The sequence below is a fragment of the Ambystoma mexicanum genome, chromosome 5q, assembly GCF_040938575.1.
Source record: "Ambystoma mexicanum isolate Mex_15411 chromosome 5q, UKY_AmexF1_1, whole genome shotgun sequence".
Lineage (NCBI taxonomy): Eukaryota > Metazoa > Chordata > Amphibia > Caudata > Ambystomatidae > Ambystoma > Ambystoma mexicanum.
The window spans coordinates 692,020,703-692,046,674 of NC_090933.1; the positions used below are offsets into that span (position 1 = coordinate 692,020,703).

The 25,972-nt window shown below is 44.4% G+C and overlaps 1 protein-coding gene across 1 annotated transcript in view; it reads left to right on the top strand.

Annotated features, from left to right (window-relative positions):
* PREX2 (phosphatidylinositol-3,4,5-trisphosphate dependent Rac exchange factor 2) overlaps positions 1-25,972 on the top strand; it is a 1,458,907-nt gene that overhangs the window by 356,207 nt on the left and 1,076,728 nt on the right. Inside the window, exon 7 of the mRNA XM_069621155.1 lies at positions 4,930-5,091. Within this exon, the coding sequence (XP_069477256.1) occupies positions 4,930-5,091 (162 nt within the window). The remainder of the gene's footprint in view (positions 1-4,929; positions 5,092-25,972) is intronic.

The window sequence follows — 25,972 nt, forward strand, 5'->3', positions numbered from 1 at the left end:
CTGTCAGTGCAAATCCGGACGGACAGCACAACAGCCATGTTCTACCTGAACAAGCAAGGAGGGACTCGTTCGCCAAATCTGTCCAAGCTTGCCCAGAAAATCTGGATATGGGAACTCAGACGGAACATCTTCCTGTCATCACAACATGTTCCAGGGGAGCTCAATTCCCTAGCGGATGCTCTGAGCAGAGACTCCCTCCCAGAGGAACACGAATGGGTTCTACACAGAGAGGTCGTAGAAGATATCTTCTCTCAGTGGGGTTTCCCCACTCTAGACTTATTCGCCACAAGCAAAAACAGACAATGCCCAGGATTTGCATCCAGGTTCCCCCAACCAGACTCCCAGGGGAACGCCCTGTGGATGAACTGGTCAGGGATGTTGGCGTACGCTTTTCCACCAACTCCTCTCATCAGGAAGGTGGTGAACAAGATGAACAGAGAGTCGATGACGCTCATCCTAGTTGCTCCCATGTGGGCAAGACAACCGTGATTCCCACACCTACGCAGGATGGCGGTGTGCGAGCCCATCAAACTTCCAGCCTGGTACAACCTACTGTCCCAGCACCAAGGTCAAACAGTGCACCAGCAACCCAACTCAATGAACCTGGCAGCATGGCTCCTGAGGTCATAGAGTTTGGACATCTCAATTTACCACAGAGGTGTATGGACATCCTAAAGGAATCTAGGAAACCAAGCACAAGGCACTGTTACTTTGACAAGTGGAAGAGATTCGTTATCTGGTGCCAGAGTAGACAAATCAACCCAGTTGATTGCACTCCTTCCACTATTGTTACATACATGCTCCACCTGCTAGACGCAGGATTGGTTTTTAACTCACTGAAAGTACACCTGGCAGCCCTGTCAGCATACACCACTTCCCATAACAAGGTCTCGTGGTGGAAAGTACCAGTAGTTAAAGCCTTCATGGAAGGAGTAAAGAGACTTCACCCTCCTATTTCAAACCCACCACCAGGGTGGGACCTTAATGTGGTGCTATCTAAACTCATGGGACCCCCTTTCGAGCCCCTGCATAAAAGCAGTCTCAAACACCTGACTTATAAAACGGCCTTCTTAGTAGCTGTTACTTCTATAAGAAGGGTCAGTGAAATTCAGGCTCTGTCAGTGCAGGATCCTTTCTTTACGGTCCATAAAGACAAACTGGTTTTACGCACACACCCTAGGTTCTCACCTAAATTTATATCTAAATTCCACGTAAGCCAGTCCATCGAGCTTCCAGCTTTCTTCCAGGACCCTCAAAGCTCGGCTGAGGTGAAACTACACACCCTAGATGTGCGTAGGGCGGTCCTCTCCTATGTAAATAAAACCAGACCGCTAAGGAAAACAGATCAACTGTTTGTCTCCGTAGCTACAGCAGAGAGGGGGATTGTGTCACTAAAGGTGCCATCTCGAAGTGGATTATTAACTGTATCCAGCTGTGTTACTCACTCTCTGAAAGAAGGCTGCCTTTCACGCCAAGAGCCCACTCTACTAGAGGCATTGGGGCCACTCTGGCTTTCATTGCAAATGTACCCCTTGACACCATTTGCAAAGCAGCTACTTGGATCTCTATTCACACTTTTACTCAGCATTACTGCATTGACACCCATTCCAAGGCAGATACACAAGTGGGACAAGCGGTTCTAAGACACTTATTTGCTCATGAACTTTCTCACATCCCACCTCCCTCTTCAGGTACTGCTCGCTAATCTATGCACAGCATGTGATCTAAGCAGATTCCACAAGCCTCAGAAGGGATACATTACTCACTGTAATCGTATTTCTGATGATTGTAACTGCTTAGATTCACATGCGACCCACCCTTCCTCCCCTCTGAGAGAAGGCGCATGGTTGCTTGTAGTCTTACCTTTCTATCTATCTGCTTGGATTATCTGTACTCACGCTACTCCTCATGCTACCTCATGTCAGAAAAAATACAATCTGAGGATCCTAGACGCGTGAGGGATCTTGGGTACAGTGGACGTCACACTAGGGATAGTATTACTGGCACGCCCTGTGTCGACACCCATTTTCGAGTTTCGAAAAACAAACTGTAATACTCTGCTGCTTCCACTAGATGTCGGCCTATGCACAGCATGTGAATCTAAGCAGATACAAGCATCAGAAATACGATTACGGTGAGTAATGTATCTATCTATATATATATATATGTATATATATATGCGGTCAATTGTGCAAAGGTAAATTTGGACCCTCGACTTTCGGTCAATTAGGTAATTCGAACAATTGTGTTCGAACAATTTGGGTAATACCGGAAAATGGGCAGCTTTTCCAAGAGTTTGCCCAGAAAAAGAGTAATGGAGATCAGGTGGAAGTTAGCCGGACGGGAGGGGTCGGCAGAGGGTTTCTTAAGAAGAGAGTGCACAAGAGAGTGCTTAAGAGGGGAAGGGAAGGTTCCAGTGGCAAAAGAGTGGTTGCAAAAGTTAGCCAAGGCTGGAGCGAGGGTGTGAATGTGGTCCTTGGTGGTTTTGGATGAACAGAGAAGAACCTGTTTTGACGAGACTTTCATAGATCAGACTTGTCTAGAAACCTTGTCAGGGGTGAACAAAGGAAAGGAAGCAATGGGAGGAGGAGAAGCAGCCGCAGGAAGGCCAAAGGTAAAGGAAAATTTAGGGAAAGAAGGCAGATAGGAAGAGAGGGTGGACAGGATGCCCTGGGTTTTTGAGATAAAATGTGAAGCCAAGACCATGCAGAGGGCCTTGAAGGGGATAGGAGAGGTAGATACTGCAGCAGGATTGGCCAGCTCCTTGCAGCTTTTAAAGAGTTCGGCCGAGTTGTTGGATGCCGCAGAGACGCAGACTTGGATGTGAGCTCTCTTCTTAGGGTGGACAAAGAGTCGGTATTGCTTTTGGAGCAGGCGGTAGGCCAGTTTGTCAGAGGGTGCACAAGATGCCCACCATTTCCTCTCAACCACCCTACACTTGAAGGGTGGCGAGGTCTGAGTCGTACCAAGAATTTCACTTGGCTTTGGGCTTCAAGCGGATCCTCATGACAGGGGCAAGTACATCAAGAGTGTTAGAGATAGAAGAATGGAGGTTGGAAAGGGCTGTGTCAGGATGTGAGTCAGTCAGAGGTGCAGGAGGGGGAGAGAAAGTGGCAGAGAAAGCCTCGGCTGACACATGCTTGATCCAGGTGGATGTTGAGGTTTCCGAGGAGGAGGAGGTCAGCGGTCGAGGCCAGGAGGGAGGAGGAGAGGTCCACCTACTCGAAGAGGAAGGAGGTTAGCTGACCAGGTGGCCGGTAGATAGTAGACACAGGGAGAGAGTGGCCAGGAAAGAGAGAGCCTGCAGAACAGGCATTCAAAGGAGGAGTAGACCTGCATAGGAATGATGGAGGCAGGGATCCACTCCAGGAAAATCAAGGCTGCACCCCCACCGGGACAGTTGGATCTGGGCACAGAGAGGATCTTGTAGCCATCGGGGACGAGAGTGTCAAAAGTCATGACAGATCTGGCCGTGAACCATTTCTCGGTATGACCGAGAACATCAAGGCCAAGTTCTTCCATGAGACGGCAGATGTCAGAGTGTTAGACCTTCCACAAAAAAATGAAATCGATATTGTTTAACAAATACCGCTGAACCCAACAAATGAAATGTACCGCCCGCAGCCATGATCTACAACTCTAACATGCCTATATATTGCCAAAATCCTATTGTCTGTAACATTAACAGTGTTTCTACCACCTATACTGTAACCTTCTAGCGCTGTGATATTTCCGGGTCTGGGCGCTATCAACAAATGAAATAAATACATTAATAAATATACATAAATGGATCTTCTAACCACTGTTGGGGACTGCACTGATCCAACAGTACCACACCCAGTACATTCTCATGTCTGTTTACATTAAATCCAGTAGAATGGTTGCAGGCTAATATGGTCTAAGAGCTAAACCTTCTGCTCACCCCTCAATGGGAGTTTGCTGGTATAAAGGACTGTACATTATTTCTCGTTGCTTATCTGTTTACTTTATCCCTCGTTTCTTCTGGTTAAAATATCGTTCTCTCTTTTGAATTGCATGTCTAGTATATACTTTACGGGGGTCTTTGTTTCTGGGATGTCCTGTAACCTACTGGTGGGTGTTCTGTGTGCTTCATCAAAGCAGAGGCGCCTCTATAGCACGACTTGCTTTCCTGAATTAAAAAATAAATAAAATAAAAAATAGGCGCTTCGATAGCACGATTTAGTTTCCTGAGTGGCTGATTCTCAATACCTTTGTCGATTAGTGCTTACCGCACTCAGAGTATGCATTCCTGGTTGCTGTAGCAACAGGCATCCACCCTCCCTTGTTGTGCCCAGGCTAGGACTGGCATATAGGGCAATAGGGCAATGCCCAAACCAAAAACACAAAATGCTAGTATGGGCCAGTTTTTTTGGGTCAAAGTGGGCCACTTTATTTAGCCAATGGGGGCCGGTTTGATGAATTACTTCACTGTGCGGCTAGTAGTTTTGACCATTATTCCTGAATAAATATCCTTTAAACTGCACAAGTTGCATACATGTTATCAAAACAGCTCTGCTTGGGAACTATTGAAACAGTCTGACACAAAAGGAGTGAATTGCCATTTGCAACTTTGGGCCACTTTTTCATTGGTGCCCGAGACAATTGTAAGCCCCAAGTCCAACCCGTGTTGTACCCACATCACTTCTGCCTCTTTCAGAGACCTGCCTAACGCTTCCTGTTCGTATTCCCTTTTCTCCAAGACCCCTGCGTGCCCTAAACAGATAAGATGGGGCACTTCACCACAGCACCCTGGCGCTTTTTCATTAGCCAGAGAACAGTCTGTGGGTATTCCTGTGGACTGGGGCTGTTTGGAAGCTGTCTCTAACTTCACGTTAGCCCTTTGGTTTAGTCCTGCTGTTATTGTGCTTGTGAATGCATGTGACTAATGTATTTTTCTTACATAAACAGGAGTTATTGAAGAGGACTCCAAGGAAACACAGTGATTATGCCGCAGTGATGGAAGCCCTCCAGGCTATGAAATCCGTATGCTCCAACATAAATGAGGCCAAAAGGCAGATGGAAAAACTAGAAGTCTTGGAAGAATGGCAGTCGCACATCGAAGGATGGGAGGTACAGTACAGATACACTGTTTCACTCATTCTTATTTGCATAAATGATGGTTCCACGTGGCCATGGAAGCTGTTCTGCTTTGACGGCCGAAGTCCTACCTATCTGTGCGGAGTATTATTCAGTTAGACTTTGGTGCCAAGGGAATGCTTCCAATGTGGTGAGTAGGTGATCATGAGGCGGCTATGCCTTCTCAAGGCAGCGTGTCTCTTTGCGATACAGCTGTTCCATCAATAACATATCCCACTGTTGAAGGCAATTGGAGCAGCCCCCAGAGAAGCACTTCATGGCAGCATTTTAATTTGTGATATAACGTCAAAGATCAATGCAAGCCCACTAGCATATAATTCACTATTTGGACGATGGGATTTCCATTTGTGGAATCATAGTTTAATGCCAGTATTAAAATTAACAGCTGTGCAGTTGGGGGGTCAGGGCTGTTTAGGGCACCTCAATGATTGCCTATGTTTGTGGCAGACTGTGGCCTGCCCGAATGCGTTTTTTGTACTACCTGTGATTACCTAGAATCTCAGAAGGTTGTCTTTCAAACTCATCAAATAGCCTGTGATCAGCAAGTGGTTTCAATGCTGAACTGCCAGAACTTGCAGCAACACATATGACCAAAACCTATGATTATGGAACTCCAGTCATGCAGACAATAGGAAATAATGGATTGTGCAGGTGCCTTCGGGAATTATAGTCTGATATGCAAATAAAAACCAACGCCCGTCCAGCAGAATGTAAGCTAGGAAAGCACATCAACAACACAGGGTGACATGTACACACCTGCAACAAGAATCCCACACTCACACTCTTTACCGAGCAGTCATGACCACAATTTGGGTTATGAAAATGACGCCGGTTCACCACGCTGCAGTCCAATAACCCGGGTTCTTGGGTCATTAGATGGTAATTGTCCCCCAAATGTTCTTACAAATCCACCCAAAACCACTGGTCCCCAGTTAATGCAGGTTTTCAGCTGTTCTCTTCTTCATGGCCCTGTTCCAAATCCCCTCATTAGATTGATATGATAGCTCTTTTGCAGAAGGCCTCACTTGATAAATTTGGCACAGTTAATTAAAGAATGGTAGGACTTTGTGGAGTCCACTAACCTGTTGAACTAAAATCATGTTCTACTTAACGAGGATGCATGGAGGTCCAATCTGAATTACACGTGACTGTCAGAATATGTCCCTGGTTTTCAGCCATCTGTCAGCTGTGTTTGAAAACATATTTTATTGAATTTCCTTTTTAGAGGTAAAGTTAATGCAATGCACCCAGTTCTGAAATCTTCCACCTCCGTTGGCCCCACGCTCCCAAAGTCCTGACTGCGCATGGATTCCCCATACCCTTCTTGATGTCTTCAAGTAGTGAAAGATCATTTCACTTGTGTGCCTGACTTCCTTTATTATTTGAGTGTTGTAAATCAGGGTACAGCAAAATGTAAAATAGATCCAGCTATCCACCCCTACAAATCCGTCTTGTCTTCATCCTGGTTCCCCTGCCCCTCTATATACATGCCCCATACATTATCACACTGGATTGTGGGCAGATTCTAGTCTCAGACATGAGCGTGGACATGAATTATAGTGTAGCCACATTCTTAAGCCCATCTGTCAGACAGGTTCAGTCACCCCATCCATTTCTGGGTGATGTCTCTCCCAATGCTTGTGTTAGAAAGATTTCTCCATATCTTGGGAGGGTGAGTGCAGAAATGATCCCTAACAAACAGATTTGAGTGCATGTTTGTATTGCTGTCCATGGGCCTGTAGAGTGTGGCCGGTGCTATTCAGAGCCCATGCTCCCCTCACAGATGTTTTCACAATGTCATCTCAATGTTCTTAATATATTCATCCTGTTGGACCAGGATCTGGGACCGTGTTCCTCCATCTTTTTTGAGAACAGCATGAGGGCAAAGGATCTGTGAGTGGCGCACCATCAGCTGAAGCTGAAGTCTAACAAAACTGAGATACTGGCAGAGGGTGGCTGGACCGACCCCAGGGGTCCCTCTTTCTGACCAATGGAAATGGCTCCTACTTCTGTATCTTCTGTATGTAATCTGTGGTTTCACTTCAACTCTGAACGTCCATTGCTGCCCCAGATTAACACAGTGGCCAGCAGCTGTTTCTTCTACATGAAGATTATGCACACAATTCTTAATTAACTGCTCCTCATATGCTCTACAGCATTTTCTGCATTGGTATCTTCACGTTTCGCGTATGGCAGTGCTCTCTACCTTCGATTACTGGTCTTCCTTATCAGTCGCTTGCAGACTATTCAAAAAGGCTCATTCTCATTTGCTGTCTTCATTCCTCTAAGAATGACTGTCTCATAATTCCCTGGGCTATCTCCAACACAAAGGAGGGAGAGCCTTCATTGTTCTTGTCCCAACCCTTTGGAACACGCTCTTCCTTCACATCCGCAACACGGATATTCATCACATAATTATTGATTCCTGAAAACCTCAATGTGTCCTGACTGGGTCTCTTTCCCCCTTTCTCTATTTCTGCAATCGTTGCTATGATGCCTCAGGTGTTTGTGGGAGTTGCTCTGTTCGTTGACTATTGACTTATAGACTTTCTTTCAGCATAGCATATGGAAACCCTTTCCAGTCCATAGAGCACTGTCCCAGGACCATCCGTCTCAATACCTAGAGCATTGCAGAGAATGACATGCTCATTTTCAGTATCTTCAAGGGACGTGTCTTCTATCCTGGACGGTACACGTGTCAACCTTCTCCGTTTTCCTCTGGTGGATCAATGCAGCATAAAAGCATGTTAGTACATGTGGATAGTGCCCAATATCCCTGTAACTAGTTTATTAGGGAAAACATTTGCTAATCCCTTAAATCGAGCTCGGTCGGTTGCTGGTCTATCTTTTATCATTGGCACCAACAATGTTGATGGTCCAATTCATGCCACTGGGTAGTTTGCTACTATGCAATGCAGTAGTATGTTGTCTCTGAACATGTAACTGTGCACCCTCCTTATGATATCCTTTACTGGGTTCCTTAGCCCTTCTCGACATATAACCCCAAAACTGATAAGTATCTCTATGTGTGGATGGGGGGAGAGCAGAAAAGTCTTTTGACTCTTCCCACAGTGTTATGTTATGTCATATCATCAACAGAAAGCACAACATTCAGCATTCTGGCTACCGAGGACTAAATAGTTATTCTTCCCTGCCCCTTTGGTGCCACACAAAACTGACATTCAGTTGACATCCCCGGGGATGCCCCCAGACTGGCACATCTTGCCCCACGGTTATGTTATTGTTGTTCTTTTTTGCCCAGCAAGCCGGCCCATTGAGCTTTTTGCTGGGCACACATTCCCATTCTTCTTCGTTCATGGCATTTGAGGTATCTCAGATAGCCTTACCTCAGACACCAGGGAAAACGATGGCAGCTTCTGCACATGAATTCGGAGTCTCCATTCTGCAGGGGGTTGAGGGACTACAGGGGGCATCCGGAGGACCAGGCACACAGCCTCTATCTTCCTGTCAGTGCCATGGCACTCCCAGAGTCATCCTCTACACCCTCCAGCATATGGGTGCTTCAGGCCATGGGGGTGGGCTGACCTCTGGTCTGCTTATTCTTACTCCTGATTTCTCCAGGGTCCTTTCACTGTACCATGGAGCATTGCATTGAGGGTTGGTTCTCTGCTCACCTGCTGGTGTCAGTTCCTGTGAGGAATATGCAGGATTTGTTTAGGATTACATCTGGTGCGGAGAAGCAGCAATTCCTCACATCCCGCCATGTTGGCAGCTGGGCATGTCTTCTCTATGCAGTGTGTGATGCTAAATTCCTTAATGTCATCCTGACTTACTATGAGATGTTCGGTGGGATTGGGCTTTTGTAGTGTCTTGACTCAGGAATGGCAGACAGGACACACAGAACACACAGGAGCCAGTAGGTACAAAGGTAAGAGAGCTTCATTGTAGTTTCAGGGTACCAGGCCAGAGGGGTGGGGAGAGCATAGGCAAAGGAAACCTTCCAGGCATATCTCCCATCCTGAATCAGGGTCGGACTGGGACAAGAAATAGGCCCGGACACCCAAAAAAAAGTGGCCCACCCCTCGTCTCAAAAAAGTGGCCCACTCCTTGGCACACAACCCTTGACCTCTGATGACATCACCGGATGTGAAGTCATTTGACCCCACCCCAAAGTGACATCCTGGGAAGTGATGAAACATGACCTTTCACCCCTTGACAAAACAGGAAGTGGCATCAAATAGCATTGTTCCTTATTACACTGCAAAAAATATGGTTATGATTTTACTAATGTGAGTTACATTTCATACAAGAATGGATCACCATATGTATCATTAATATCTGCGTGTATAGATCCATATTTTCAAATTACTGTGAATGCAACCAGACGTACAAGGCCAAATGATATGTTATTGTATAGCACCTACACCTAAGCTCTTTTTTATAGAACAAATATGCATACAATATCACCCAACCTGTATTGGTACTCATTTATCGACCTAAGAAGGATGAAAGTCAGAGATGGCCTTGCTGGGATTCAAACCTGCAGATCACACACACATTGCAGCAGCGAGCGCTCAACCCACTGAGCTATCATATAGGCTATAGTAAAATGAGCAATTATTCTGTAGTGGATACGATTAAACAGGTAACTGAGATTTAACAGCAGACCAGTTAAATTCATCTGAAGGTCTGGTGCAAAGTTGGCCGCATGTCAAGCCTGCATGCATCTACTTTCAGGTTTCAGAGGTTCACAAAATAGGGAAATCAGCGCACTCACTGGACATCCCATACTCTGAGCACTCGTTACCTCATACATGCAACCAAACATCCTGAACAGCATGCCAGTTAGATGGGAAAGATAGACACATTACAACAAAGCATTCATTGTGGCACAATGAAGTCAATGGTCACTTGATGTGCTATGGTCAAATATTTGTACACTGTACAGAAGCTTTTAGGCACAAGGATTTTGTCAAGTGACCGAGGACACCGAGATGGAATGTCTTGTGATGATCGTAACAGAGACAACGGCAGAAAAAAAACATGCTATTACTGCAACTTGCGAAAGGCAAAATACATAGTCAGAAATGGACGCTTATTCTACTCTAAAATTGGTTGTTTATCACTAATATCACTAATACATATTTATCACTAATCAACAGCACAGCAACTCCAGGGGGCACCATACCCTCTGGAGTGGCGGCACAGTGACAGCCGCAGGCCCAGCGGCAGCCCCGGCCCGTCAACTCTGCATGCTGCAGCAGCATGTGAATGATGCATGCATCATAATTTATTATGCACACATCATGCATGCAAATAAATCATCAAAGCAAGGTAACATTTGTTACCTTGCTTTGATGAATTATGCCGTTCAGGTATTTTTTTTTCAAAAATATATATATTTGTTCAAAATTGGGTTTTTTCACATTTTTTCTTTTGGCCAAACGGGCCCAGGCATGGCCAGAAACTGGCCCCCACTCCTCAGGGACTGAGGGGCCAATTCAACCTTGTCCTGAATCCCAACTTTAACCCTGAAGGAACCCAGGGTTCCATCACCACCTAACATTCCATGGCTTGCATTGCATAAGGCAATGCAAGCCCCACACTACAGCTTTCAACTTTATTTCTTCTTTTTTCTCTAGCATAAATGATGCAGTGAATTCTCTGCCATTTCCCTTTCAATCGCACTCTCTGTTGTGCAGTGTTCTTCAGGTTCTTTATTTAAGCGATAATCCCTGAACCTGGGAGGCATTACTGAGTCAGGTAATGCCCCGGCGCCCATAGTTACAGGCTCGATCCCAAGCAAGGGGATTATTGTTATTAGTACCCTGACCCGTTGGACAGGGGCACTTAAATCTTCTCTCTTCCTTTGCAAAATTCTTTAGTGTTTCGCAAAGGAAGAAAACAATAAAAAAATGGCCACCATGAAACGGAAAACAAAGTAAATTTTCCCTTTCCAATGGCAGCCATTAAAAATAATTCTAAAAAAGTAAACAAACAAAAAGGCTACCATGGAAATGGAGAAGGGACTAGAAATAGTCCCTTCTCCCTTTCTATGGCAGCCATTCAAAAATAGGAAAAAGGTAAACAAAAGAAATGGCCGCCATGGAAAGGAGAGAAAGTACTACGCGTAATCCCTTCTCCTTTTAAAGGCAGTGTGTCGCAGATCTGGAGTGGACGCGCTGGGGCAGAAGTGTTGTCCAGCGGATCTGCTCCTCCGCTCCTGCAGAGGATCAAAAAAACAGGTAAGTGGAGGGAGGGGGGGATCTGTGGAGGGGGAAGAGAGAGGTGGGAAGGGGAGAACTTACCTCATTCCCCAGTGGGGGAAAATGGCAGCCTCCAGCCCTGAGGAGTCTTGGAGCAGGGGGATTACAATGTGGTAATGCCCCCATTCTGAGCTTTCTCATTGGCTGAGAGGCTAACACCCCCTGCTGGGTACTAAGGTTCCATAGTTTCTTTCATTCTTTTTCCATTAATATCTTCCTTTTTGTTTCTTCAGAGATTCATTCTACAATTTTTTTGAGGACATTCAAATAATGTCATGCTTTCCAAAAATCACTAAATCTTCCCTTTCACTCCTCCAGTTTAAACCCTGGCATTATGCAATTCGGATAACAGTTTACCTAATACCACGTTTGCTTGTTCTGTCTACTTTTCTGAAAATAATGACTTCTTCTACTTATCTATCATTCAACATTTGTACATAATTTTAAGCATTTTTCAAACAATGGCATAGTTGACAGATTAAGAGTGAAACACTTATAACTCTGTACAAATGTACTCTACAGATCTAGGCTCACAGCGCATAGTGGGTTATGTTTCTCATTCAAATCAAGGACTTCCACGTTCACAGTGGCCGGCTAAACTGTGAGGAGTGGAGCTGCTGCTGGCATTTCTCTTGGCCCATGCTCCCCCTGAGTTTTGGTATGTTGGAGACAGCAGATTCACTGCTCAGTGAACCTGGACATCAATCTAGAATCCAAGTCTTAAATGACCCATTCTCTCGATTTCACAGGGATTGCTAATATTAAAAGGTTGTGCTCAAGTTTGAAGCAAATGCAGTTGCACCCTCAGTTGGTACTGAAGGATTGACCTCCACACATACTGCAGCTCTTTCATTTGCACCAGTCCAGAGTTGAGCATTTGCAGTTGTGAGTGTGAAACGTAATGGCAGTGACCTTTAGTGACTAAGCATTTTACTTCAATGGACAAAGACCAAAATCAACTCCCTGACGTTTCTTTGCTGTGCAGGTGCAGCATCCAATGGGCTTCTGAATCTTTTAGGCCGGAGCTGGCATAAATATTGGACCAATGGATGGATCATGAACATGGTAGTGCTTAATGTGCTAAATGTACACTCATTTATGGGGCTAGTGAATCGGCTTTGATTCACATGCTTTGCATAGTCCGCCATCTAGTGGCTGACTTGGAGTATAACAGTTGCTTTTTCAAAGTTGAAAAATAGGGCGGCGACAGGGGCGTTCCTGTCATACTATCCATATACCACGTCCATGGGTACCCATGATCTCTCATGCATCAACATTCTCAAGTTTTATTTTCTGCCATATGTTGACAGCAGAGCAGTGGAGGCAGAATCAGAAGCGGTGAGTCCATTGCTCAGATGCTGAAACCTGACGTCAGGATATCAGACGCAGGTGTCAGAGTCGTCTCCCAACAGCCCAACAAGGGGGTGCCTTCTGGGAAAGCCTTATGGCCGATACCAATCTCCTAATGGCTCAACCTCAGGGCGAGTTTAAAAGAATTATCATGGCAATCGCGATGTTGCATAGTCACAAAACACAAACACAGGCACCAACACAAAGGTAGCCGAGATAAAAGTGTTGAGAGTTCCACCTCAACACACAAATGTAAGGACACACCATCAAGATGGGCAGAGATTACACTGACAGAGGTAGAGAGAAAAGCGGAAACAGGTTATTTCTAAACTAAATCAAAGAGGCAAGTGGGTTCAAAGCGCATGACACCCTACACACCATCTACAATGGCCGACCGCCTCAGTTGTGAAAAAAAGGACACTCACTTAAGCCATGAAGTAGAAGACATTAGTAGACATCTCTGTCTCTGAAGGGGATGATATATAGGCGTTGAACATGACGTTGACGCAGAAACACATCAAACAACCCCAATACACAGCTCGACCATGTCGAACCTCACTCCTCTGTGCCAAAGAGAGTGGTAAATTCAAGAACTTTGGTAAACCATGTCCAAGATGGTTTCTTTCACGGAGAAGCATGAAACACCCACTAAAGTCTGATAGTGAACCTCCAAAAAGGAAACAAAAATTACACATTAAGGTGAATTTTGTCTCAGACCATTTTCAGGTCAGGAGAATTTGGAGTATATAGGGGATACTGACTCACATCAGGGGTACCAGGACCTTGACCGTTACACAATGCTAACCCAAGGATGAAGTCGGCCCACCGGTCACTTCATCATTAACAGAAGATAATTGCCAATTTTCAGATTTACTGAAGAGGGCAGATGAACGTTTTTGTATCTTTACAGTGGAACCAGACGAGGATGTGGACTGTGCTGGTATCAAATTGTATCCCACTCATCATGTCAATTAAAAAGAGGATAATGCCATCTTTATCCAAACCAATTTCCACTAAACTTGTTAACCGTAGGGTGGTAAAAAAAAACAATGACTCAGCAATCCATGTACCCTCCCATGTCCCTCTTGTAGGGGAGAGCATAACATTATTCACACACATATGGGAGGGGATAACATCAGATATTAGTGGATGCTAGACACATTAGCAAAGGGAGGTTGCATAGAGCTGCTAGAAGCACCACGCAACCACGCAACCTACCTCAGCACAACAGAAGATTGCAGCAAGATCATTAGGAGTTCTTAGGAGAGGAAAAGCAAGTCCCTCCAAACCAGGTAAACAAGGGCATGTACTCCCTTTACTTTGTGGTTCCCAAAAAAGACAAAACAAAAAGGCAAGCATTAGATCTGAGACCAGCAAACAAATATGTAATAACACAAAGTTCAGAATAACCACATTACAGAAAGTAATTCCTCTCCTCACAATGGGGGTATTTATGACCACTCTAGACATGAAAGATGCATACTTTCATATCAAATGTTTCCCACTCACAGTAGATTCCTAAGATTCAAAATAGGAAAAAGGCATAACCAAAGTATGACCTTTTGGAAGAGGATTCAGCACTGTGTGTATTCTCAAAAGTGCTTGTGGTGATAGCGGCACATCTATGCAGGGTAAACATTCACGTCTGCCCTTACCTGGATGACTGGCTCATAACAGAGGAGTCACAGGCAAGATGCCTGTTTAACACACACAGAGCAGTATACCTCCTTTTCAAGTTGGGGTTCGCCATAACAAAATCGAACTAATACCATCACATTAAAAACAGTTCCTATGAGCCATTATAGACGCAAGACAAACAATTGCTTATCCATCCCCCAGAAGAGACCAAGCATTCCTAACCATAAGTCCCTGCTTCCAGACAGACATTCATATAATGGTATGAAAGATAATGAAAGTACTAGGCATGATGGTGTCATGCATCTACATAGTACCACATAGTACAACATATGGGCTTAAGCATGAGAGAAATTCAACAAAGGCTCTTACTACAATGGTCCAAAGTGTCGGGCCGGTTCAAACTTCCAATAGTACAGTGTATAATCAAATTGGACGCCTTACTTCTAAACTGAAGGGCCCATTGTCAAGAACTCACTACACAAGGAGTGGGGATTCAAAAACAGCAGCTCAACAAATACACATGCTAGAGCTACAGGCAATAAAGATTGCATTGCTATCTTTTCGGACAAGTCTATACAACAGGAGTGTATTGATCAATACAGACAATACCATGAGTATACAGAAACAAACAGGGAGGAACATACTTCAGAACATTCTCAATCCTTGGAGAAATGGTAGTGTTGCATCAAGAAAATGATTTACATCCTAGCACAGCACATCGCACTCCAGACAGTCTGATACCTATTAACACAGCAACAGGGCAAACTCAATCATCGATGGCCGCAAGCAGGGAACTTAGCAGCATGGCTTAGCAGCATGGCTCTTGAAGTCATAGAATTCAGACACTTACATATTCCAGCAAGCTGCATGGAGATATTGACGGAGGCCGGAAAGCCTAATACAAGACATTGGTTATTACAACAAGGGAAATGTTTTGTTATTTAGTGCACCCCAAAAGACATCAATCCTTTTGAATGCACACCAACTCACATTGTTGCCTACCTTCTTTATCTTTTAGAATCAGGACTGAGGATAGCCCATAACTTCCTCGAATTGCACCTGGCAGCTTTAGCAGTTTACACTACATCAAAGCATAACATTTCATAGTGGAGGATTTCAGAGGTTAAAACCTTCCTGGAATGGGCTACGAGGATGAATCCTCCCTTGAGTCCCTCACCCCAGGGGTGGGATCTTAATATTGTGTTACAAAGACTAATGTGTGCCACTTTTAAGGCAATCCATGAAACGTCATTAAGAGATCTCTCTTTCAAGGAAGCTTTTCTAATAGCAGTTACCTCTATCAGAAGAGTTAGCGAGTTACAAGGACTGTCACTATATGGAAACGCAAAGTGGTGTTGCAGACACATCCATGCTTCTCTCCTAAATACATTTCTAAACTTCATATTAACCACTCTATAGAACTCCTTTCTTTTTTCCCTAACTCTCAAAACAGGGCAAAAAAGCACTAAATACACTGGACACGATAGAGCAGTTTTTGTTCTAATTAGCTAAAACAAAAGCAATTCTAATGACAAGTCAATTTTTTTGTATCTTTCTAAATTGGCAAAGAAGGTGACCCAGTTACCATTGCAATGTTGGTCATCAAGTGTTTACAACATTGTTACTCACTTGCTCAAAGGACACTACCTTTCAAACCTAGATCACACTCCATGCGCAACACGGGAGCTACTCTAGCGTTAACTGCTAATGTGCCACTAGAAGAAATGTGTAAAGTGGCACCTTGGAGTTCAGTGCATACATTCCCACAGCACTGCTGTGTTGATACACAGGGAAGAACAGATCCACAGGTGGGATAAGCCACACTTGAAAAACTTTACTCAACTTTCCCTGCTTGCCCACAAACCTTCTGAGGTACTGCTTGCTAATCTATGCAAACCATGTGGCTCTAAGCAGATTCACCAGCCCCAGAAGACAAATATTAGTTAATCGTAATTGCCATTTTGAGGCTTTTATCTGCTTAGTGTCACATAATCCTGCCATGCCACCTTGCAAGATAGCAACGGGACAGTAAAGGAATAAGAACGATATTTCAGTTACATACACAACCCTTACAGATGTCATGGCAGAAAAGAAACAATCTATGGGCATTGATGGGTCATGGGTACCCATGCATGTAGTATACGGATAGTATGACATTGGCCCTGTCAATGCCCTATTTTTCAACTTTGGAAAAACAAGTGTTATACTCCGAGTCAACAACTAGATGATGGACTATGCAAAGCATGTGACTCTTAGCAGACACAGACACAGAAAGACAATCACTGGTAAGTAATATTTGTCATAAATTGTCAGATCCACCATGAAAGTGTTTTACATTTGCAATACTGCTTGTGAATGGGAACTGTGCCGATGAAAGTGTTGGATCTTCTCTGACATTGGAGCAAGCAGTATGTTTATCTATGGAAGATACAATGGTAAAGGGCAACCATTTTATGGCTCAGGATATTGTAAAAACAGAGCGGTACACTTTAATTTTTGTGTCTTTCACCAGACACAGAAATGTTGGTACTAGAGTTTTTCCACAGATGAGATTATACTATTATGTCATTTGCTAATCATACAGTTCAAGCATGCAAAGCCACCAAATGATGTCAATGACTATCGATTACTCTTAGTTCGGCTGCGATTGCCCTCTACTGATGTATGTTTTACTTTCCACTGATCAAATCTTGGTTTTCCAGTGGTGGTCTGACTGGTATCTAGTGCTACATTCTTTGCCCATTCAGTGAGGACTCAGACTGCCTCTTCCTATTTCATTTGTGCCACCAACTTTTAGTGAGCACCTATCTAGAGTATCACTGTTAAGGTCTTTAAAAGCCTCACCGGCACAGTGCTTAGGAGACGTTGAAGTTGCACAGACCTCAATTCTCACTGAAGCTAGGTTGAGTGCTTTATGTTGTCTACTCACTAGGTGCAGTAAAAGTGCCCATGAGCAACATCTCTGGACCTGCCGCTAGTCAGATTTATAGCAGCAGTGCTGGCATAAACACTCAACTCTTGTGATTCTGTTTCATCGGAACACACATCCAACATCTCCACTAATAATGCTAACAACATTCCATCTTTCTCCTTTAGTCATTATACAGAAGAATAAGTGTGTAAGGTTGTTCGGGGCCTTAAGGCCAGTTCATGCCCAGGAGATGACTGTCCCACTAACATCTTTAAAGACTCTCTTGATTTACTTGTTCCCTGGCTTACCAAGTTAATCAACTTATCTTTTGATGAGAGCATTGTTCCATCTTCCTTAAAAGCTGCTTGGTTAACACCATTGCTGAAAAAAGACAATCTGGACCTGTTCATTACAGATAACTACAGGCCTATAACTAATGTGCCTTTCAATCTCAAAATCCTAGATAAATTGGCTTATATTGAACTCCAGGCACATGTTGAGGAGTATAACATCTTAGGCACATGACAGTCTGGCTATCGAGCACAGCACGGTACAGAAACTGCCATGCTTGACCTTAAATCCACTGTGGCTGGCATGGCAGATAAAGGTCATCCTGCACTGCTGATGCTCTTAGACCTCTCCGCAGTTTTGATCTTGTCGATAATGCGCTACTAGTGACTAGGCGCAGAGAGGTCGCCAACTGTTCTACCTTCGCACCCAACTGGATTGCCTCTTTTTTTGGGATCTCAGACTGTACGGGTTTGTGTAGGGAACAACCACTCTTCCCCTATTACACAAACCTGCTGTGTCCCTCTGGGTTCCTGTTTGTCCTCGCTACTGTTTAATATCTACATCCAGCCTTTGCTTCACTTGTTGAACGGCCTGGGAGTCCAATATACCAACTACACTGATGATACCCAGGTTGTTCTTCAGCTCAGCAGGCACTACAAGCAGGACCTCTGTGCCCTCAGCCCCATCTACAAGGCCATGGAGAATTGGATGACCTGCAACTCTCTGGCCCTCAATTGCAAGAAGACCAAACTCATGATCGTTGCCACCAAAAATGGTTGATGCAAGTTAACATCTGATTATTCAAGTTTCTTAATTGCGGATCATATTATTCCGTCTCCAAGAAGGTGAAAACCTTACGAGTAGTCTTGATGATGAACTGTCCATGAAGCCTCATGTATCTCACATCCGGTCTGCATACGGTTTTATCAACAAACGCATACAATACATTCGGCCCTTTATCACCACTGAAAATTACGCTCTGCTTTCCACTGCTTTAATCAATTCCAGGCTTGACTATTGCAATAGCCTGTTGGCCGATACCACTGCTCTTAACATTCGAGCCATTCAGGTTATGCAGAATAATGAAGTACGCACAACTTTTGAGCTCTCTCGTCCTACACGTTTCCACATTTAGGAAAGCCCTACATTGGCTTCCGGTGAAACAAAGGATCTCACACAAATTGGCTCACAAGTATTTGTCCCTTCAAGTCCTGCATATCTATCTGATCATACCAAGAGTAAGATATCCACCAGAAATCTTCGGTCATCTGCAGCACCCACATTTATCCAACCAAGATTTAAAGTGATGCGTTTTGACAGTACAAGTTTTGATGCTCAATCTCCCCTTCTCTGGAACTCTCTTCCTGTCCCCATACCCCTTATTAACAATTGTTCTTCATTTAAAAGAGCCTTTAAGACTCACCTTTTTAACCTTAGTCCTGACTAATGTGCCACTTATTTTCTTCTGCTCAACCCTGGTCTGCATTCTTTGCCCGTTGTTTGCCTTGTCTTGTTTCTGGCGTGCCCTGAGGCCTACGGTCATGAGGCGTGGTACAAAAATTAAAATAAATAAATATATTGTGGACAGCATCATGAAAATATTATACAGGGGTAATACTGGCATATAGCTGGTCACAGGCAACATAAACATGTTAACAAGGCAATGATTCCCTATTTTGTGGACCAGAGTATAATGAATCTATGCTTTATAGTAGCCATACTGACAAGTAGTGAGGGCACTATCCTGATAGTGTTGCAGTAACGATGTTGGCATATTTTCAGGCACAAGCAGTCTTAAAATAGGTTATGTTTTCTCTTCCACCAGTATAGACTGTGGGTGAATGGGATTAGGAAGAGGAAGATGTTTGGGGATAGATCCTCTTGATAAGTAGACAAGCATTCATCATTGCCCTTTCTATCCATTTCTCCACCATCCCCTCATGAACGTCAGTCACTCCTTCCTTTCAAGAATAGACTTTTCCCTTTATGTTTCTTATGGTGCAAATAAAGAAACTGTGTTAGCAATGTTTTTTTTAACACTATCAGATTCTATCACTTCTTGTACTGGTCTGACTTTTTTGTGTCATAACATAGGACTACGCCCTTTTCTCCCAGATCACTCCTACTGTAAAATGTGCTAACTCAAAATAGGCTATTGCATCCTGAATCATTGAGTTCCAATGTTTCCATGTTTAGTACTTTCTAAAGGTCAGCACTTAAGCCCAAATGTTAAACCGTTAAAACAAATGCTTCCTCCTGGAAGAGGAGCACCATTGCAGATTTCTCAGATATGGCTATGTGCTGAGACGTGAAATGGTAAAGCACATAAGCAACTACTGTTTCCCCAGAGAAGTCCTTTGTTTGGCAAAAGGGAATATCAGCTTCTGTTTTCAGGTCAGGCTCTTCAAGAATTAGCACATGTGTGGTGGCTTTGGGTTTATATATACAATGGGTGAATCAATGGCTGCCTACAGCAGTTAAAGGAATTGTAGATCCCCAACATCCTTTAATCGCCATGGATCCTACTATCGGTGCCATGAAACCATCTGCAGCTTTTTTTCGGCAAGACCCTCGCAATGAGACAGTACTGTGCCAGACGCCGACAAATGAGGGTTATGTGAATGCTGGCATGGTAAATGTCAGATTTGCCTGGGCCACAAGGTTTTTCCTCCACGCCTCTGCTGTGATCGTCAAAAATAAATGTCAGGTCCAGGGAGATCAGGGTATAAAGTGAGGAGAACAATAGGCTACTTCACTGGATGCCACCTCAAACTGTAAAAACAGCAACAGATAGTTTAGGGCAGGGATGAAGGAAACATTAAGTATACAGTTTAGGAAGAAAGACTACACCTGGAATAATACATAAGTAACCCTGCGAGTAATCCATGGTTGGGTAGTTCTGGTCAGAAGGAAACTGTTTTAGGTTGAAAAGATAGAACTCCAGAAGGAAAGTGTCTGATTCACCTGCAGGAGCATGGATGAAAATGTTCCAGGAAAGCCAGTGGTATGCAAACTTTATTGTTACAACAAAGACTGGGTGGCACTTGAATCAAAAGTTCCAGAAATACCAGATTTAGCCCAAAACCTGAGACAATCTGCAAGGTGAAGGCCAAAGTCTGTGGGATGTTTTACCCATGCAGCCAAGCCCTACCATAAAACTGTGCAGTACTGGCATTGAAAACATCGTGATGGCCAGAACTCCCCAGAGAGTGCACAGGGAAAACATGAAGAATAGGCTGCCACCCATTTTTACCTATGCTGTGAGCACAGGAGGGCACTGCCTAAAACCACCATTGGGCTACACACACAGTAGCCTGAAACCATTGGGAATGGCAATGCTGATTGCCAAAAGCAACCCAGAACTGTGGGGAATTCATTTTCTTAATGTCAAAAATGGATGCAATACTGGTGCTCACCACTATCAGAAAGCCGGCGTTTTAAAACCACCAGACTTTTGTGTAAAACTGAACAAATGAACCGAAACCAGGCCAAGGAAAGACTTGCTAAGAGGTGGATACAATGTAAAACTATATTCTGAAATGACTTGAAGGAAGTAATTATTTAATGTATATATAAAAAATAGCTGCATGTAAGGTGGATTTGAATGTAGAAAACTGGGAACTAAAGTGACATTTAGCCTAATTCTGCCTGACAACTACCCCCGACAGGAGAAACTGGCTCAGCCACTCTTCCCAGACCTGGCTGCATCCTTCTGCCCCCACCAAAAGGAGATCACACCTCCATGATTGAATTAAGGGAGGGGTACCTGCAGACTGCAGCAGGTTGAACAAAGCCTTCTCTGGACTCAGGCAAATGTTTTATTGGGGGGGCCGTAAAATGGCTTCCTCTTGGAAGGAAATGGGAGGGGCAGTGCCTCTGCTAGCAAGCTGAGCGTGGGGGAAGTGGACAAACCAGAAACTCCACCATGTGCCTGTGGTAAGCCACACCCCTTTTTAACCAAGGCATAATTTTAAAAAGATAGATAACTCATAGTGCGGACTGGTCAAAATTATATAAATAATATCATTATTCTTGGGATTTTTCCGTGCACATTTTAAGAGGTGTTAGGACCCTGTGGTGTATTCTGGGGGGTTGCTAGCGGAAAATAGGGTCTTACTCCAAATGTCTGCATGTTAAAAATCTGTCACTTCATCAATTAATCTCCATACTCCTTGCGCACATTTGTGTAATTTTTGGTAAATGTCCGATATTGGTAAACCGACCAAAAAGCTCAAAATGTTGTCATTTCCGAATCCCAGCTCGCAGGAACATGGGGCTTGAACAGAGACCTGTCTTAATTCATCTGTAATATGTACATGTAATGTCAACCGCTTGTGGATCTGGGAAATATGTATTTGAATCAAATATAGATTTGTGTGCAAATTGACCAGGGGAGGATCCTCTGACCCATAAACAGACCTCATCATGATGACAACACAGCTCCCCAATCAAGGGAGAGGGGAGAACTGGGCCAATGACAAGTAGAGAGGGGCAGGCTCAGTTATGCCACGCACGCACCCACTTCCAAAACACATAAAAAGAGACTGCTGGGACAGGTAGAGACATTCGTTTTCCATTTCTGCGGAGCATTTTGACGGCCGACATCCCATCCAGATAGAGACCAGAACCAGGGACCCATAGACTACAGAACTTTGAACCTAGAAGGCCCACTGCAAGCAAAAGTATTCTCAGCAGGCCTTCAGAATCCAGCAAACCTAACCAAACTATTCAACAACCGGGCGAGCTGTTTGAATTCTTTGCCAAGAACTTTTGCCAGAACCGCAGACCAGACCCAGACCGCTGTGAGCAGAACCAGAGATCCGGATCGCTGTGAGCAGAACCGGTGCCTGATTGACCCACCGAGCAGAGAGAACCGCCGCTGGACGTGTTGACCAGATCCGTGACGAGGCCTATTTCAAATTTATATTGTGAGTACCTAGCAGAACTGTGCAGAACCAATCTCTTAGTTAAAATAATCTAATTCAAACTATTTTAGCCTATTGGAACTGCCTCCTAGAATCGTGTCATTCTGTCATCTTTAAAACTGAAAACTGTCATCTGTCATTCTGAGCTTTAAAATTTCAAATCCGAAAAACTACTTTCACAAAATCGTATCTCCGGAACCGTTTGTGCTAGGAACAAGATTGAACTTTCATCTTAAAGCTAAGATTCTAGGCTTTCCAAAGAACCTAAAACCGACTTGTTATAGTGTTATAGTGCCTCCGTAATCACGCTCGACGCACGCGACTAAATTTGCCGCGATTTGACATTTTGCTCAATTTCAGCCACGTGTAAAAATATTTGTCCTTGCTTTGCTTGCTGAAATTCGTGTGCAACCTGCTAATCATTCATAGAGCATTGCTAAAGTGAGCCTGAACTAATATAAACTAGATATCACCCACCCTGAACTTCTGGAGGGAATTAAAAGCATGTTTAGCACATTTCTCACTTCATTGTCATCACATTCAAAGCATTTTGGGGCCTGTGTTTCAAACTTCTACCTGTTTTCCTCTAAGCTTGCTGGGGGGAACTGAATTTCGTATTGTATTTGATTGCATTCCTGAGAACTGTGTGCTCCTCCTTCCATTTCCTACATTGTATAGGGGGGGGGGTGAATTGCCAGAGAAAAAGTGATTATATTACCTTTTGCTAAAATCATATCAAGTTATTTCTGTACTGCATTTCATTCCTCATTGCTTTTCCCTCGAAACCATAAAGTATTTTCGCTGCCTTATCCATCCTTTACCAACTCATCATTGATTGTAAGGAGGGGTGCTAGTGTCAGATTACCCATTGTTGATCAACATTATATTCATAAGTGTGTTATCAATTATTAATTTATTATAAAAGTGTGAGATATATATCTTGTTAATTTTTCAAATTAACCTTTTAATTTGCAAAACAAACCTACTTCTTGGCTCAGTGGGGTCAAGGGGATTCTAAGAGGGGGGTGTTATACAAGGGTTGTCATCCAGAGTACTGAACTGGACATAAAAATACATCAATAAGGGTTTTCCTCAGCATCCCAAACTAGGCATTGACTTAGCTGTAGTGTTGATTGAATATCGCTTACAAAGTGGGGGCTCGGAGCCGGGATATTCTGGGTTAGATTTACCATTTGTGCAGCTTAATACAGTGTGCCAACTGACCGGATACACATATCCGGTTATATCACCACGTTGTTTTACACTGTGAAAGCACCCCTCAAAGGAACGATCTAAGGAAACGATCTGTTTTGCAAAATGAAATACAAACTTCGGTAAATCAGGAAGGATCTCAAATCTCCAGAATGACGACACTGGTAGACATCAAAATAGCCAGAGAGCACTTCTTACATAAACTATTTGTGAGAGGTGAGTGGACTCATCAGGACCAAATGGTCTGGTTGCAGGCAATCGCGCAACAGGTTACTGAAACAGGGTCAGATATATGGAGATATCAGGGTCCATTACATGTGGCTCTGAGTGAAATATATATGACTCCTAAGGCCAAAGATGAACACAATAAGATTGCCAGGATAGCGGCATATTTGTATTTATATATGGGAGCCATGCAGGACAAATGTGCTGAAGGCCAAGATCTGGCAAATAGGCAACTGATGGCATTAGAGAAGGCCCAATCTGACCTGGTCTCTTCTGAGCAGACGCTGCAGAGGAGCCAGGAGTCAGAAAATGATAGTAGGCAGTATATCATTAAAATAAAAGAGTACGTGGATATACTGCAAAAGGAAAAGACAGACCAGGATACCAGAATTATGGCTTTGCAGAAGGAGCACCAAGACAGTTTGGACTCCTTACTGCAGTGCCAGAAAAAGCTGGAGCAACAGATCAATTTCAACAGGGCATGCACAGAGCAGGTAGCCACCCTGCAAATCCAACTAGACAGAGAGAAAGAGGAAAGCAATAAATTGGTTTTGAAAGACCTGGATACCCAGGCAGAGTTTGATGAAGAACGCCAGAAAGCTGGTGCCTTTCAAAGGCAGAGGGACGACCTGGCGTCACAAATGCAGGCTCTTGGTCAGGAAAGGGATACCTTAGGCCAGGAAGTCTGCCATTTAAAAAGAAAAATTGAAGAAAATCACTTGGCCCTCCAGGGGCTGGGTGACCTCAAAAAAGAGCATCAGGGCTTGCTAGATCACACCAGGAGGGTGGAGGAGGCTCTGGCAAGAAAGGAGCAGGCCAGTAGGGATGGGACTCAGGAGGTAACCCTCCTGCAGCAGAGACTGGCCCAGTACTCCAGGACCAATCAGGAGGCACAGAGAGAAAATGAGGCTCTCTGTCAGCACAATGATAGGCTCCAGCAACAGGTAGCCATGCAGGAGAGACTGATAGAGTTTAGTAAGGCCTTAACTGAGGAACTGAAAGTGCAGGCTCTTGCATTGCAACAGGGAGCAGGGGCTGATAGAGATGAGGTTCGCTGGGAAAGGGAAATACCTGAGCATAACCTCAGGAGCCCTAGTGCCAGAGGCCTTCATCCCTCCCAGTCCCTGGACTTTGCCACCCCCATGTCCCCTGACTCACATGAGCCCAGGGCCACAGGAATGGCAGATTACTATCCAACCAGAAGTATGGGGCTCATAGGCCAGTACCTCCCAGGAAAGGATGGGCGGGCATCCGGGTATGGGCACCCAAGCACAGTGCAATTTAGTGGGGAACCCCAGGAGAGTAGGCCCATTAAGGGCATCCTAAAAACCTCTGTCCAGTTAGGTCAATGGGGGGTACCCATCAAATCCTGGCAGCAAGGAGGGATCTGAAGACTCCGCTGAGCGCCACAGGACACAGGAGACCAGGTCCCCACATTCTGCCAGCCATTCCCAGGCTCGCAGAATCCGGGAAAACCGGGAAGATCAGACGGTCACCTCTGGGAGCAGTCCTTCTGAGTCGGAGGATGAATGGACCAGGGTTACCCAAACCAAAAAAGCCAATTAGGCAAAAAGGGCCTTGCTTAAGGACCCATTGATACAAATAAAGGCAATAAGGAGTGTCATCACGCCTTATCACAAGAACGCCAAGTATTCTGTTTGGGAACACTTGGAGCTTTACGAGCAAATGATGAAGACTTTCCATTTGAAGGACAGCGAAAGCTGTATTCAATATGCAAAGTGGACCTTCTCACCAGAATACTCCAGTTTCTTTGCGGGGCTGGAGGACCAAAACCATTCAAGATGGTCCACCTACAGGGCGGCCATCATCTTGAAACATTTTTCTGTTCACAGAAATCCCCAAGAGGCTTGCAAGGCAGCCTACAATTTGCAATGTGGGGCGGATCAGGCCCCACAAGAGTTTGTGCAAGAATTGAAGCATGCCTTTGCGCAGACCACCAGAAGGGTGCGCACGGACAGCAGAGAATTTGTCAATACTTTTTTCCATGCCTTGCCCAAATACATCATGACCCAGCTAGTGAGAGATTTTCACGAGAAGAGGTCACTAGACTGGGT